We start from the raw sequence: 13,396 nt of genomic DNA on the forward strand, positions 1-13,396 counted from the left end.
AGAGCGAGAGAGACGGGCAGAGATGGAGAGAGCGAGAGAGACGGAGAGAGAGAGAGACGGGCAGAGATGGAGAGAGAGAGAGAGACGGGCAGAGATGGAGAGAGAGAGAGAGACGGGCAGAGATGGAGAGAGAGAGAGACGGGTAGAGATGGGGAGAGAGAGAGAGAAGGGCAAAGATGGGGAGAGAGAGAGAGAAGGGCAAAGATGGGGAGAGAGAGAGAGACGGGCAGAGATGGAGAGAGTGAGAGATGGGCAGAGGTAGAGAGAGAGAGAGAGATGGGCAGAGATGGAGAGAGAGAGACGGGCAGAGATGGAGATAGAGAGAGATAGTGAGAGAGAGAGATGGGCAGAGATGGAGAGAGATGGGCAGAGATGGAGAGAGATGGGCAGAGATGGAGAGAGATGGGCAGAGATGGAGAGAGAGATGGGCAGAGATGGAGAGAGAGACGGGCAGAGATGGAGAGAGAGATGGCGAGAGAGACGGGCAGAGATGGAGAGAGAGATGGCGAGAGAGATGGGCAGAGATGGAGAGAGAGATGGCGAGAGAGACGGGCAGAGATGGAGAGAGAGAGACGGTCAGAGATAGAGAGAGAGAGACGGGCAGAGATGGAGAGAGAGAAAGAGACGGGCAGAGAGAGAGATGGGCAGAGATGGAGAGAGAGACAGAGAGACGGGCAGAGATGGAGAGAGAGAGAGAGACGGGCAGAGATGGAGAGAGAGAGAGACGGGCAGAGATGGAGAGAGAGAGAGACGGGCAGAGATGGAGAGAGAGAGAGACGGGCAGAGATGGAGAGAGAGAGACGGGCAGAGATGGAGAGAGAGAGAGAGAGACGGGCAGAGATGGAGAGAGAGAGAGACGGGCAGAGATGGAGAGAGAGAGAGAGACGGGCAGAGATGGAGAGAGAGAGAGAGATGGGCAGAGATGGAGAGAGAGAGAGAGACGGGCAGAGATGGGGAGAGAGAGAGACGGGTAGAGATGGAGAGAGTGAGAGATGGGCAGAGGTAGAGACAGAGAGAGAGATGGGCAGAGATGGAGAGAGAGAGAGAGAGAGATGGAGAGAGAGAGAGAGAGATGGGCAGAGATGGAGAGAGAGAGAGAGAGAGATGGAGAGAGAGAGAGAGAGATGGGCAGAGATGGAGTGAGAGAGAGAGAGACGGGCAGAGATGGAGAGAGAGAGAGAGACGGGCAGAGATGGAGAGAGCGAGAGAGACGGGCAGAGATGGAGAGAGCGAGAGAGACGGGCAGAGATGGAGAGAGAGAGAGAGACGGGCAGAGATGGAGAGAGAGAGAGAGACGGAGAGAGAGAGAGACGGGCAGAGATGGAGAGAGAGAGAGAGACGGGCAGAGATGGAGAGAGAGAGAGACGGGTAGAGATGGGGAGAGAGAGAGAGAAGGGCAAAGATGGGGAGAGAGAGAGAGAAGGGCAAAGATGGGGAGAGAGAGAGAGAAGGGCAAAGATGGGGAGAGAGAGAGAGACGGGCAGAGATGGAGAGAGTGAGAGATGGGCAGAGGTAGAGAGAGAGAGAGAGATGGGCAGAGATGGAGAGAGAGAGACGGGCAGAGATGGAGATAGAGAGAGATAGTGAGAGAGAGAGATGGGCAGAGATGGAGAGAGATGGGCAGAGATGGAGAGAGAGATGGGCAGAGATGGAGAGAGAGATGGGCAGAGATGGAGAGAGAGATGGGCAGAGATGGAGAGAGAGATGGGCAGAGATGGAGAGAGAGATGGGCAGAGATGGAGAGAGAGACGGGCAGAGATGGAGAGAGAGATTGCGAGAGAGACGGGCAGAGATGGAGAGAGAGATGGCGAGAGAGACGGGCAGAGATGGAGAGAGAGAGAGAGACGGTCAGAGATAGAGAGAGAGAGAGAGACGGGCAGAGATGGAGAGAGAGAAAGAGACGGGCAGAGAGAGAGACGGGCAGAGATGGAGAGAGAGAGAGAGAGACGGGCAGAGATGGAGATTTTGCTCCCAACTGGAGCTGCTGAATTAATGGAGAACCAACCTGTTGTGTTGTAATTGTCATACTTGTATATGTTTCAGTAACCATTTCTTCTTGACTAAGTACAGTACAAAGCCGTAGAGAGATCGGAGGTTTTCTGATGTACTGCGAATGATACAAACAAAATAAATTAGTTTGTCCCTTACGTATTTTCTTTTTTGTACAGGATTCCCAAGCTGATCCTGAGAGGTTCACGAGCAGAATTGAATGTGAAGGTCCGAACAATGATCTAAACAAGTTCAAAGGATATATGTAAGTGCTCAGTGGTTCCCAACTAACCAAGTAAAAATTGAAGATACAGGCTTTCAGTGTTGGGAAACCAATATAAAAATAGGCTGTTGCACAACTTTGGTGTCTTGCTTGACTGAACTTCAAACTTTGCATCCACCAAGACCACACACTTCCACCTGTAAAATACTACCAATCTCCCTCCTTGTCTCACTTTCATTGCACTGAGTTCCTTATTCATGCCTTTGCCCTTTGTCACTTTGAGTCTCAACTTTTCCAATACTTTATCACTGGCCTCCTGAACTGTATGCTGTATAACCACCAACTCGTGACAACATTGCGACCTGCAACCTGTCCCCACATTAAATCTGTCCAGTGACAATATCCACCTTCCAGACCTTCATTGGCTTCCCATTTATTAGTGCTTTGACTCAAAACTTGTCAACAATCTCCTCCACTCTCCTCAGACCCTCTGCTCTTCACATTTGGGTCTACCACTGGTAATGGAGCCCTGGCGTTAAGAAATTCTCTATCTTGCTTTATCTCTCTCCCTTTTGAAAAACTGATTCTCACCACTTTGCTGCCACTTCCCCTAACTCACTTGGCTCTCCCTCACCCAACTAATTGTGTAATTGCTTAGGATGTTTTGCTATCCAAAGTCTCCATAAATATACAAATTTTTGTTTTTGACTTCATAACCGTTCTGATTCTTCCTCCAATATTGCAAGATTTTACCCTTAATTATTTAGAAAATGTTTCACCCATTGAAAATAGTTATGAGCCATTCATTCACTGCAGAGATCAAGACTTGCAACTTCAATGAGTTGATTTTAAGTTAAGAGTTAACTGTAGATTCATGTGGCACAGTTATCTGTTTCGATCAAACAAACATACAAATTAGGTGCAGGAGTAGGCCATTTGTCCCCTTGAGCCTGCTCTGCTATTCAAGAAGATCATGACTGATCCGATCGTGGCCCCAGCTCCACATTACCACCCATCCTGATAACCTTTGACTCCCTTGTTAGCCTTAAAAATATTCAGTGACCCTGACTGCGCTGCTCTGTGGGGAAGAGAGTTCCACAGATCACGACCCTCTGAGAAAAAAAATCCTCATTATTTCTGTCTTAAATGGGCAACCCCTTATTTTTAAACTGTGTCCCCTAATTCTAGTCTTTCCCACAATGGGAAACCTCCTTTCAGCATCCACCCTGTCAAGTCCCCTCAGGATCTTATATAATTCAATAAGATCACCTTTCATTCTTTTAAATTCCAATGGATACAGGCCCAGCCTGTCTAACATTTTCTCATAAGATAACTCCCCCAACCCAGCTATCAGTTGAGTGAGCCTTTTCTGAACTGTTTCTAATGCATTTATATACTTACTTAAATCATTCTTCTTGCCAAAGTGGACAAATTCACATTTTCCCACATAATACTCCATCAGTCAAATTTTAGCCCACTGACTTTATCTATATACCTTTGCAGACTCCTTATGTCCCTTTCACAACTTACTTTCTTATCTATATTTGTTTCATCAGCAAGTTTAGCAACCATGCATTCGGTCCCTTCATCCAAGTCATTGATAGAAATTGTAAATAGTTCAGGCCCTAGCACTGATCCCTGTGACACTCCAGTCATCACATCTTGCCAACTGGAAAATGACTCATTTATCACTACTCTCTGTTTCCTGTTAGCTAACCAATCCTCAATCCATGAGCTCTTCTTTTGCATAGTAACCATTGATATGGCACCTTGTCAAATACCTTCTTGAAGTCTAAGTACAGCAACACTTTATCTGTGTTGCTTGTTAATTTCTCAAAGAGCTTCAATAAATTAGTCAAACATGATTTCCTTTCCACAAAACCATGTTGACTGTGCCAGATTGCATTGAGATTTTCCAAGTGTTTCACTATAACCTCCTTAATAATAGATTCCAGCATTTTTCCCATGACAGATGTTAGATAACTGGCCTGTAGTTTCCTTCTTTCTGTCTCCCTCCTTTCCTGAATAGAGGAATCACATTTGCTATTTTCCAATCTGATGAGACCTTGCCAGAATTTGGGTAGTTTTGGAAAACTAAAACCAATGCATCTACTATCTCAGCAGCCACTTCTTTTAAGACTCTAGAATGAAGTCCATCAGGACCTGGGGGCTTGTCAGCTTTTAGTTCTAAGAATTTTCTCAGTGCCCTTTCCTTGGTGATTGCAATTGTTTAAGTTCTTCCCTCCCTTTCACCTCCTGACTCACAGTTATTTCTGGGATGTTACTTGTGTTCTCTACAGTGAAGACAGATGCAAAATATCTCTTCAATTCATCTGCCCATTTCCTTATTTTCCAGACTCACTCTCTAGATGACCAATGCTCATTTTACTTTTTTCCTATTTAAATACCTATAGAAGCTCTTAATATCTGTTTTTGTATTTCTGTCATACTCTAATTTCTCCCTCAATAATATTTTAGTCATTCTTTGCTGTTCTTTATATTCTGATCAGTCTTCTTAACTGCCATTCATCTTTGTGTAATTATAAGCTTTTTTTCAATTCGATACTATCTTTAACTTCCTTAGTAGTCAAATTGATGGTGCATCCTTCCCTTAGAGTCTTTCTTTCTCACTGGAATGCATCTTTTCTGAGTATTCTGAAATATCTCCTTAAATGTCTGCCACTGCATCTCTACTGACTTATCCCTTAACCTAATGTCCCATTTCACTTTAGCCAGCTCTCTCTTCATGCCCTCATAATTGCCCTCATTGAAGTTTAAAACAATAGTTTTAGTTCCTCTTTTCTCTCCCTCAAATTGAATGTGAAATTCAAACATATCATCATCACTGTTACCAAGGGACACCTTAACTAAGTTTCTAAAGGCTAGGAAGTGTTATTGGGGAAAAGAGAGAAACATTGTAGCTAATTTAAGCAATCTCACCACACCACATAGCAGTCTTGTATGAATAGTGCAAGTTTGTTAATATGCTTTCTTAAACTGTTTCTTTGAAATGTACTTTCATGAAAATTTGGAAGAGTAATAAATACGCCTATTGTTTTTCCTTCAACAATGATCATCTTTTCTGAAAATTGCTGTTTTGTGTGCAGGGTACATCAGAATAAAGAGCGGGTTGGTCTCAGTAAAGAAAATCTTCTGCTTCGAGGTTGCACCATTAGGAACACTGAGGCTGTTGTTGGAATTGTTGTTTATGCAGGTTGGTGTTAGAACTGTATATATAAGTATACTATGTCTACATATTTGTGATAAATTTTATTGAATGCAAGCATCTCACATTGAGATACCATAACAATTAAAATTCACTAAATGGCGTTGCTGATGGTTTAAAAAAAAACTTAAGCTAGCTGCCACAAGAAGAAAATTTCAGCCAGTGACAATTTTAACACCCGGTCTTCCAGTCAATCCAGTTTAAGAATGTGTGGTATCTTTCGGTTGTGAAAAATTGTATTGGAAGTATTTTTTGATTAGTTCATCCTCATGGTTTCATTTTGAAATTGAAATTAACTAATGCTTAATTTGAACACTTACTGTCATATTTTTGCCTCTTTTATTTTGAACAGTGTGGTTTGATGACATCTCAGTTTACTCGACTAGGAGCATTTAATGGTTCTGATCAATTTGAAGGAGATAATATTAACATCAGTCAATACATATTGTAATGACAATTAGTGATGGCATTTCACTTCCCATTTACTCAGTAACCTCAGTCATTTTTCTCTGTATCTACAGCACTCTTATTCAGATGGAAGTTCAAAATTAAAAGTGTAATCAAAATGATGTCAGAGATTATGATCATAGTGTGAAAGGGGTTATGAACTAGTAACAGTGTAAGCAGCATACAACTGTTAGTGCTGATTTGGGAACTAAGCGTAGTTTAGTTGGCTAAAGGAGCCCAATTTCCTCGTCCTATTCCTGTTTTATGTTGTTTAATTCTAGTATTTAAATAAAATACTCACTTCTTCCAGTTTAATTTAACAATAATATTGGATTTTCAGTTTATCTTTTTTTTCTCTAAACCAGGACATGAAACCAAAGCAATGATGAATAACAGTGGCCCTCGCTACAAGCGCAGCAAATTAGAAAGGCAGCTTAATACAGATGTTCTGTGGTGTGTGGTCCTACTATTGGTGATGTGCCTGATTGGAGCATTTGGTAAGTGACCAAAATATGAATGAAAGAAGTCTAGCGTGACTGTACACAGAGTTAAGTATATTTTTCTGTGTGAGAAGTTGCACAACACTCCCTTATCAATATGGAAACATATATCCTTATTGAAGCATGAAGTGTTAATGCACAGTAAACATTTAATTAGTTTGTAGTGCAATTTGAATGGTACAAGTTTGGATGCTACCCCTTGGACAAATGCATTGTTCTTATTAAAATAGAATGTTTTATGCTAATAAAGTATCTTAGACATAAGCTGTGAGATCCCCTTGTATTTGAAAAGAGAGAAAATCAGTGGCTGATTTGACGTGCTGAAGAATGGGGAGCCATGAACTTGAGAGATGATTGGGCTAGTAGGAGTGTAGGACATATTGCAAGCTTGGTAGAGTTCTAGATGAGTTAAAGATCATAAGGTAACACTTGAAAAACCAGCAAGGAAAGCATTTCAGAAATCAAGCTTAGATGTGGCAGAAGGCATGAATGAGAGTTTGGCAGTAGTGAGAGTGAGTTAGGAATATGGGTGGATAATGTTGTAAAAGTAGATGTAGGCAATCTTGGTATGGACTTGCTGTGGTTTTGAAGCTTAGCTCAGGATTAAGCAAGAAATCAAGAAAGCGCTGCAGTACTTTCTGTGCTGGGGTTCTGTTTTTTGAGTTGTTTTTTAAGTGCTGGATAGTTTGCAGACACATAAAATAAGAAATAGGACCAGCATAAGGCCTTTTGGCCCTTCAAACCTGCCGTGCCATTCAATAAGAAAATGACTGATCTGATGTGGCCATAACTCCACTATCCTCCCTTTCCCCAATAACCCATGTCAATCAAAAATCTGTCTAACTCAGCCGTGAATATATTCAGTGACCCAGCTTCCACAATTCGCTAGGTGAGAGAATTCCAAACACTAACGACCGTCTGAGAGAAGAAATTCCTCCTCATCTCCTCATCTTTGATCTGAATTGGCTAAGCGGCTATTTGCAGTTCCCTATTTTCAATGTCCCACAGCCAGATGGAGAACATACTCCTCCAGTTTTGGCAGCATTCTACATGTTCTGGACCATGATCATTTTACTACAGCTAAGGAGGGTGCACAAATGTTTTAATTTATATTGAAATCTCATACACAGCCAGGAAAGTCCAGGGTTTAGACCCAAGTTTTCACTAAGTTATTTGATCTGTCAGGTTGCTGTTAATGTTTGATAGTATCCTTCAAATGTCCTGCTTTCCCAGACTAGATATTGTCTGCAAGCCTGGATATAGCACTTTTAGTATCTTTGTTAATGGTGTCATAAATATTGTGAATAGCAAAAACCTCTGTACCAATCACTGAAGAGAGCCTTCTGACCACTGTTACCCAACTAGAATTGCTACCACTGAAAATTGGTCCTCAAACTGTTCTGAATTTCCTTTTAACTATCAGATCCTTTATGTAATTGACTTTATCTTTGATCTGAAGAGACTTTTCTGTCCTACTCCATGATATTGCAGCTTGTATCAAAATGCACAATGCCTACCGACATCTTATGCAGCGAGAGCATTACAATACTGTATTTTATGGTCCACCTAAAATCCTGTACAGCCACTGTTTTCTTGTATGCACCTCTCAAAAGAAATATTGTGAATAAAACAGTCCATTTATAAATGATTTCAAGTAGTTTCTGTAATGTTTAAAAACAATGCCATTTAATTTTTTAGTTGCCTAACAGTAACGCCACTTTTTTTCTTGATAAGGTCATGGGATTTGGCTAAGCGGCTATTTGCAGTTCCCTATTTTCAATGTCCCACAGCCAGATGGAGAACATACTCCTCCAGTTTTGGCAGCATTCTACATGTTCTGGACCATGATCATTTTACTACAGGTAAGGAGGGTGCACAAATGTTTTAATTTATATTGAAATCTCAAATCTGACCCCACTTTGTAAACACAAACAAAATCCAAGTAAGGTATTTATTAAATTTATACTTTTATCTTTGTGCTTATCTAGGGGAGCATTGTTAATGGTGAGGAACTGAGGACTTTCTCTTTTAGTCCAGAGCTTATTTGGGTATAATATTGGCAAATTCAGAATAAGTGTCAAAACAATGTTGAACACTGACTAATTTTCCTCTTTTATTGTACTACCATTGCCACTGTCTTGAGTGAGATGAACTAATGTTTTCTGTAATGTTTAAAAATAGTGCAGTTTAATTTCTTAGATGTCTAACATTAACATCTCTGTTTTTTTATGATAAAGTCATGGGATTTGGTTAAACGACTATTCGCATTTCCATAACTTAGTGCAGACTTGGTGCTAAATCTGGGACTTCCCTGGTTCTGTATGGGAGAGCAGCTCACTGCTGCAACCAACTGAGTCACTAACAGAACTAACACAGAATATTTTAAGTTGTTGTATGAATGCAATTGATGTGGTGTACATGGACTTCCAAAAGGTATTGATAAGGTGTCACATAACAGTCTTTTTGTCGGCAAAATTAGAGCCCATCGACTAAAAAGGACAATAGCAGCATAGATTTTTTTAAAAATTTATTCTTTAATGGGATATGGACATTGCTGGCAGGCCCAGCATTTGTTTCCCACCTCTAATTTCTCTTTAGCTAAGTCATTTCAGGGGGCAATTATGAGTCGACCACATTACCGTGGATCTAGAGTCACATTTCGGCCAGACCAGGTAAGGATGGCAGATTTCCTTCCTTAAAGAATGTTAGTGAACCAGATTGGTTTTTACGACAATTGATGATGGTTTCATGATCACCATTCTGAGACCTGAGCCCAGATTTCCGTTCCCAGGTCGAGTACGCAGAGTTAGGAGATTTCTGGGCTTGGCGAACCCAACCTTCTAAAAATGTCCGCCCGCAGCCTAGATTTTTGGGTGAGGGGGGCGGGGTGGAGAGCGGGTTGAAATAGAAGTCGGGGCAGGCAACCTCAGAACGAATGCAGAGGCTGTGTGGTGCAGAGGCAGGCTGGGCGCAATGTCGGCCTCTGTATTCTAGCACTGTGTTTAGATAAATTAACATCCCTCCAGACCTCACTGCTCATCTCCCTGTCACTCCATATGCTCCCTATGCTCTGTCCATGTCAACCCATTGCCCCATACCACCATACCAGCTTAGTGCCAACTCATGACTCCTACACACCACTCTTTACCCTCCATGCCAACTCAACTAGTATACTTCAACACTTCTTGGGAAGCCTCAATGCTTCCTGGGCAGTTGGACTGTCCTTTGACAGCTTGACAGTCTCTTAACAGCTGGACAGCTCCAATGAGTTGGTGTGTAAAAAATGTATTTTTAATAATTTTTAATTCCAACAATTCCAAAGGGTGCCTTACCCCTCCCAAAGGGCACCTTAGCCCTCCCAAAGTGTGCCTTAGCTCTCCCATATGTGTCCCGGGACCCTATCCAAAGGAGTACCTTACCTCTCTAAAGGGGTACCCTGGCTATCCAAAGAATCCACCAAGTTCCGACATCCTTTTACCTGGTCTGCTCTGTGTACTACAGGACTCAAACAGCTAGGGTTGGAACATTGGAAGTCAATGGAGGCAGCTGGTGATTTAAATGGCCAGTTGCCTCCGCGAATCGCGCATGTGAGAACCCTGGCCCGACTCCAGTCCCACTCCCATGAAGATGGCAAATGCCGGGTTAGGGGAGGGGACTTAGGAAATTTGGCCAATTCCAGGATCTGGGCCTTGGTTCCAACTCAGATTTTTTATTAATTGAATTTAAATTCCACCAGCGGCCATGGTGGCATTTGGACCCGTGTCCCCAGAGTATTAGCTTGGGCCTCTGGAAGACTTGTCCAGTAAAATTACCACTACACCACCATCTCTTCCCCTCCCTGTGGTGAACAGTTGTTTTACGGGCTGCAGGAAGGTATATATTGGGTTTCCAGGTGTTAGGACCCCTGCTTTTCTCTATGTATGAGTCATCTATACTTGGGTGTACAAGGCACAATCTCAAAATTTTCATATAACAAGCATGTGACAAACATGTCTGGTGGAATGGGCAGACATGTGGCAGATGAAATTTATTGCAGACGTGTGACATGTTTCATTTTTGTAGAAATAAGATGAAAGACAAGCCGAGGGACCTGGGTGTATATGCACACAAATCATTGAAGTTGGCAGGACAAGTTGAGAAAATGGTTAATAAATCATTAGGGATCCTGAGCTTTATTAATAGGGGCATGGAGTACAATAGCAAGGAGGTTATGATAAACTTGTTTGAAAATTGGTTTAACTTTGACTGGAGTATTGTGCCCAGTTCTGGATACCACACTTTAGGAAAAATATGAAGGCATTAGTGCAGAAAAGATTCATGAGAATGGTTCTGGGAATGAGGAATTTCAGTTAAATGGATAGATTGGAGAATCTTGGTCTGGTCTCCTTGATGAAGAGAATATTAAGAGGTGATTTGATGGAGGTGTTCAAAATCATGAGGAGCCTGGACAGAGTAGATAGGGGAAAGTTGTTTCCATGGCAGTAGAATGAAGAAGCAGAGGACACTAATTTAAGGTAATTGGCAAAAAAAGACATGGTGACATGAGGAAACTTTTTTTATGCAAGAAGTGGCTAGGCATCTGCAATGCAATGCATGAAAATGTGGTGGAGGCAGGTTCAGTTGAGGCCTTTGAGAATTGGATAATTATCTGAAAAAGAATTGCAGGCTATGGGGAAAAGGTGGGGAACTGGGACTACCTGAGTTGCTTTTGCAGAGAGCCAGTACGGACATGATGGGCTGAATAGCCTCCTTTTGTGCTGTAACTATTCTATAATAACATCATTCTAATGTTGGCAAAACATTAGCAAGAAAATTTGTGATCAATGCCACTTTAAAAAGCAACTGACTCACAAAGTGCATCTGCATCTGGTACAAATTGTGTGGAGTTGAAGGCATATCCCCACCGAGAGATTAGGAAAATTCTACAGTGAGTTTACGACAATTGCTTTGGCTGAACTCTGGGCACTAGCTGACCAGCTTTTAATTAGAAATTGATGCAAAACACATATGTTCTAAGAGGAAGATTTGAAAAGAAAGGTGCTTAATTTTCCATAAAATATTTATTGCCAGTTTTGCAATTTTACAAGCAATTCAAAGGTACTGGGTGTGAGGTAGTATATTTTAACATAATGTGAAAGTATAATGATAACATCAAAAATATTTGTTCAAACTAAAACTTATCCTAAGCTATTTGGTTGAGTGCAAATGCTACTTTTGTTATACCATCCTGGCTCTTTATTTCTCAGGTATTGATCCCAATTTCCTTGTATGTGTCCATTGAAATTGTCAAGTTGGGCCAAGTACTCCTCCTCCAGAGTGACATTGACTTGTATGATGAAAATACAGATTCAACAATACAGTGCCGGGCTTTGAACATCACTGAAGACCTGGGACAGATTGAATATCTCTTCTCAGATAAAACTGGAACACTCACTGAGAACAAAATGGTTTTCTGCAGGTGCAACATTGCTGGGGTAGAGTATTTCCATGAAGAAAATGGTATGTTTCTATCTTGATTATGGCCTCTGGCTTTCATTTGTAGATATTATGATAATTTGCCAGATTTTAAAAGCACTAAAATCACATGGACTACTCCTTGTCTGAGGTTATCCAGTAAGTGATGGATATACTGAGCAAGAAGGTCCTAGGTTCTTTCTGAAGTCTGTGATTGCTTAGCTCATTATGAGCAAATCTTATCAGTCACATGACTTTGGAGGAGAGAGGTGGAAGTGGGGTGAGTTTTAGAAAGGTGTGCATAAGGTTGTATACTGAGCGATCTTGTCTGAGGCATGGTAAGACTGGAACTGTACCCACCTGGCAGTGGAACGTAACTATTTGGTGGCAATTAAGTGGCCATTTGGGCATACAGCTTGGTCATGCTGCCAGAATCTTCCCAATGGATGATGGGCTCTCCTGCTGAGGTGAAAACCCAGCAGATAGATGGAGGGTGACCACATGGCAACTGGCCGGAGGATTAGCAAAAGCTGCTGCAGGCTCCCTGCTGTCCTGCCACCCCTTCCCCCACCCCAGCCAAGGACTGCGAGTGCCAGAGGTCACCCCTCCACAATGAAGGCTGGGCAGGTAAGGCCACACTTTATTTTAACCTTTTTTTGAGGCTGTCTTCATCTTGAAGTTACTCGCAATCCTCCACCTACAGTGGCAGAGCACGTCTCTTCCAATGGGGCAGCTGGGCATTCCCATTAACCTTCGTGTCTGGGCGGCCAATCCACTATCATTAATCGATTGGGGCTCCTGGAGATGGCCTGTTAATTGGCTGCCTCCGGAAAGATTACACAGGTGGGTGGACCTCAGAAACCATCAGAGTCAGAACTCAGAAATGGTTCTGTCTCTCATCAAAAAGTAAGGCAGTCAGATTCCACTCCACGGGAGCTGCAAGAAGGCTGCAGTTGGTTTCAATACCCTTGGGTTAGGAAGGAGAAAATCATTTGGGCTTTCCTGGAAGCTATCCTGTGGATTTTACACTTCGGGACAGGATCAAATTCCTCATGATTTGAGCAACCTCCCAACACACCCAATCAAGGGTTACACATGGCCGGATGACAAAACGCCAAAGGACAACTGATCGTTGTCGAATTGGACCATGCTTGAAATAAGAAAAGCTTGCATTTATATAGCACCTTTCAAAACGTCAAGAAATAGGAGCAGGAGTAGACCATACAGCCTATTGAGCCTGCTCCGCCATTCAATATGATCATGGTTAATCTTGGGATTCAGCTCCACTTTCCTGCCCAATCCTCATATCCCTTGGTTCCCTGAGAGACCAAAAATCTATCCATCTCAGGCTTAAATGTATTCAATGGTGGAGCATCCACAATTCTCTGGGACAGAGAATTCCAAAGATTTACAACCGTTTTAGTGAAGTAATTTCTCCTTACCTCAATCCTAAATAATCAGCCCCTGATCCTGATATTGTGCCCTGGTATTTTAGATTTCCCAATTAGTGGAAAGAATCCTCAGCATCTGCCCTATCAAGAATCTCTCAGTGTCTTC

General features: G+C 42.3%; 1 protein-coding gene across 3 annotated transcripts in view; it reads left to right on the plus strand.

Annotated features, from left to right (window-relative positions):
• atp10d (ATPase phospholipid transporting 10D) overlaps nucleotides 1–13,396 on the plus strand; it is a 320,634-nt gene that overhangs the window by 200,231 nt on the left and 107,007 nt on the right. For all 3 annotated transcript variants that reach the window (XM_041213647.1, XM_041213766.1, XM_041213726.1), the window contains 5 exons: nucleotides 2,169–2,254; nucleotides 5,320–5,426; nucleotides 6,251–6,382; nucleotides 8,120–8,247; nucleotides 11,632–11,884. In XM_041213647.1, the coding sequence (XP_041069581.1) occupies nucleotides 2,169–2,254; nucleotides 5,320–5,426; nucleotides 6,251–6,382; nucleotides 8,120–8,247; nucleotides 11,632–11,884 (706 nt within the window). The remainder of the gene's footprint in view (nucleotides 1–2,168; nucleotides 2,255–5,319; nucleotides 5,427–6,250; nucleotides 6,383–8,119; nucleotides 8,248–11,631; nucleotides 11,885–13,396) is intronic.

This window comes from Carcharodon carcharias, chromosome 1, assembly GCF_017639515.1.
Source record: "Carcharodon carcharias isolate sCarCar2 chromosome 1, sCarCar2.pri, whole genome shotgun sequence".
Taxonomy (NCBI): Eukaryota; Metazoa; Chordata; class Chondrichthyes; order Lamniformes; family Lamnidae; genus Carcharodon; species Carcharodon carcharias.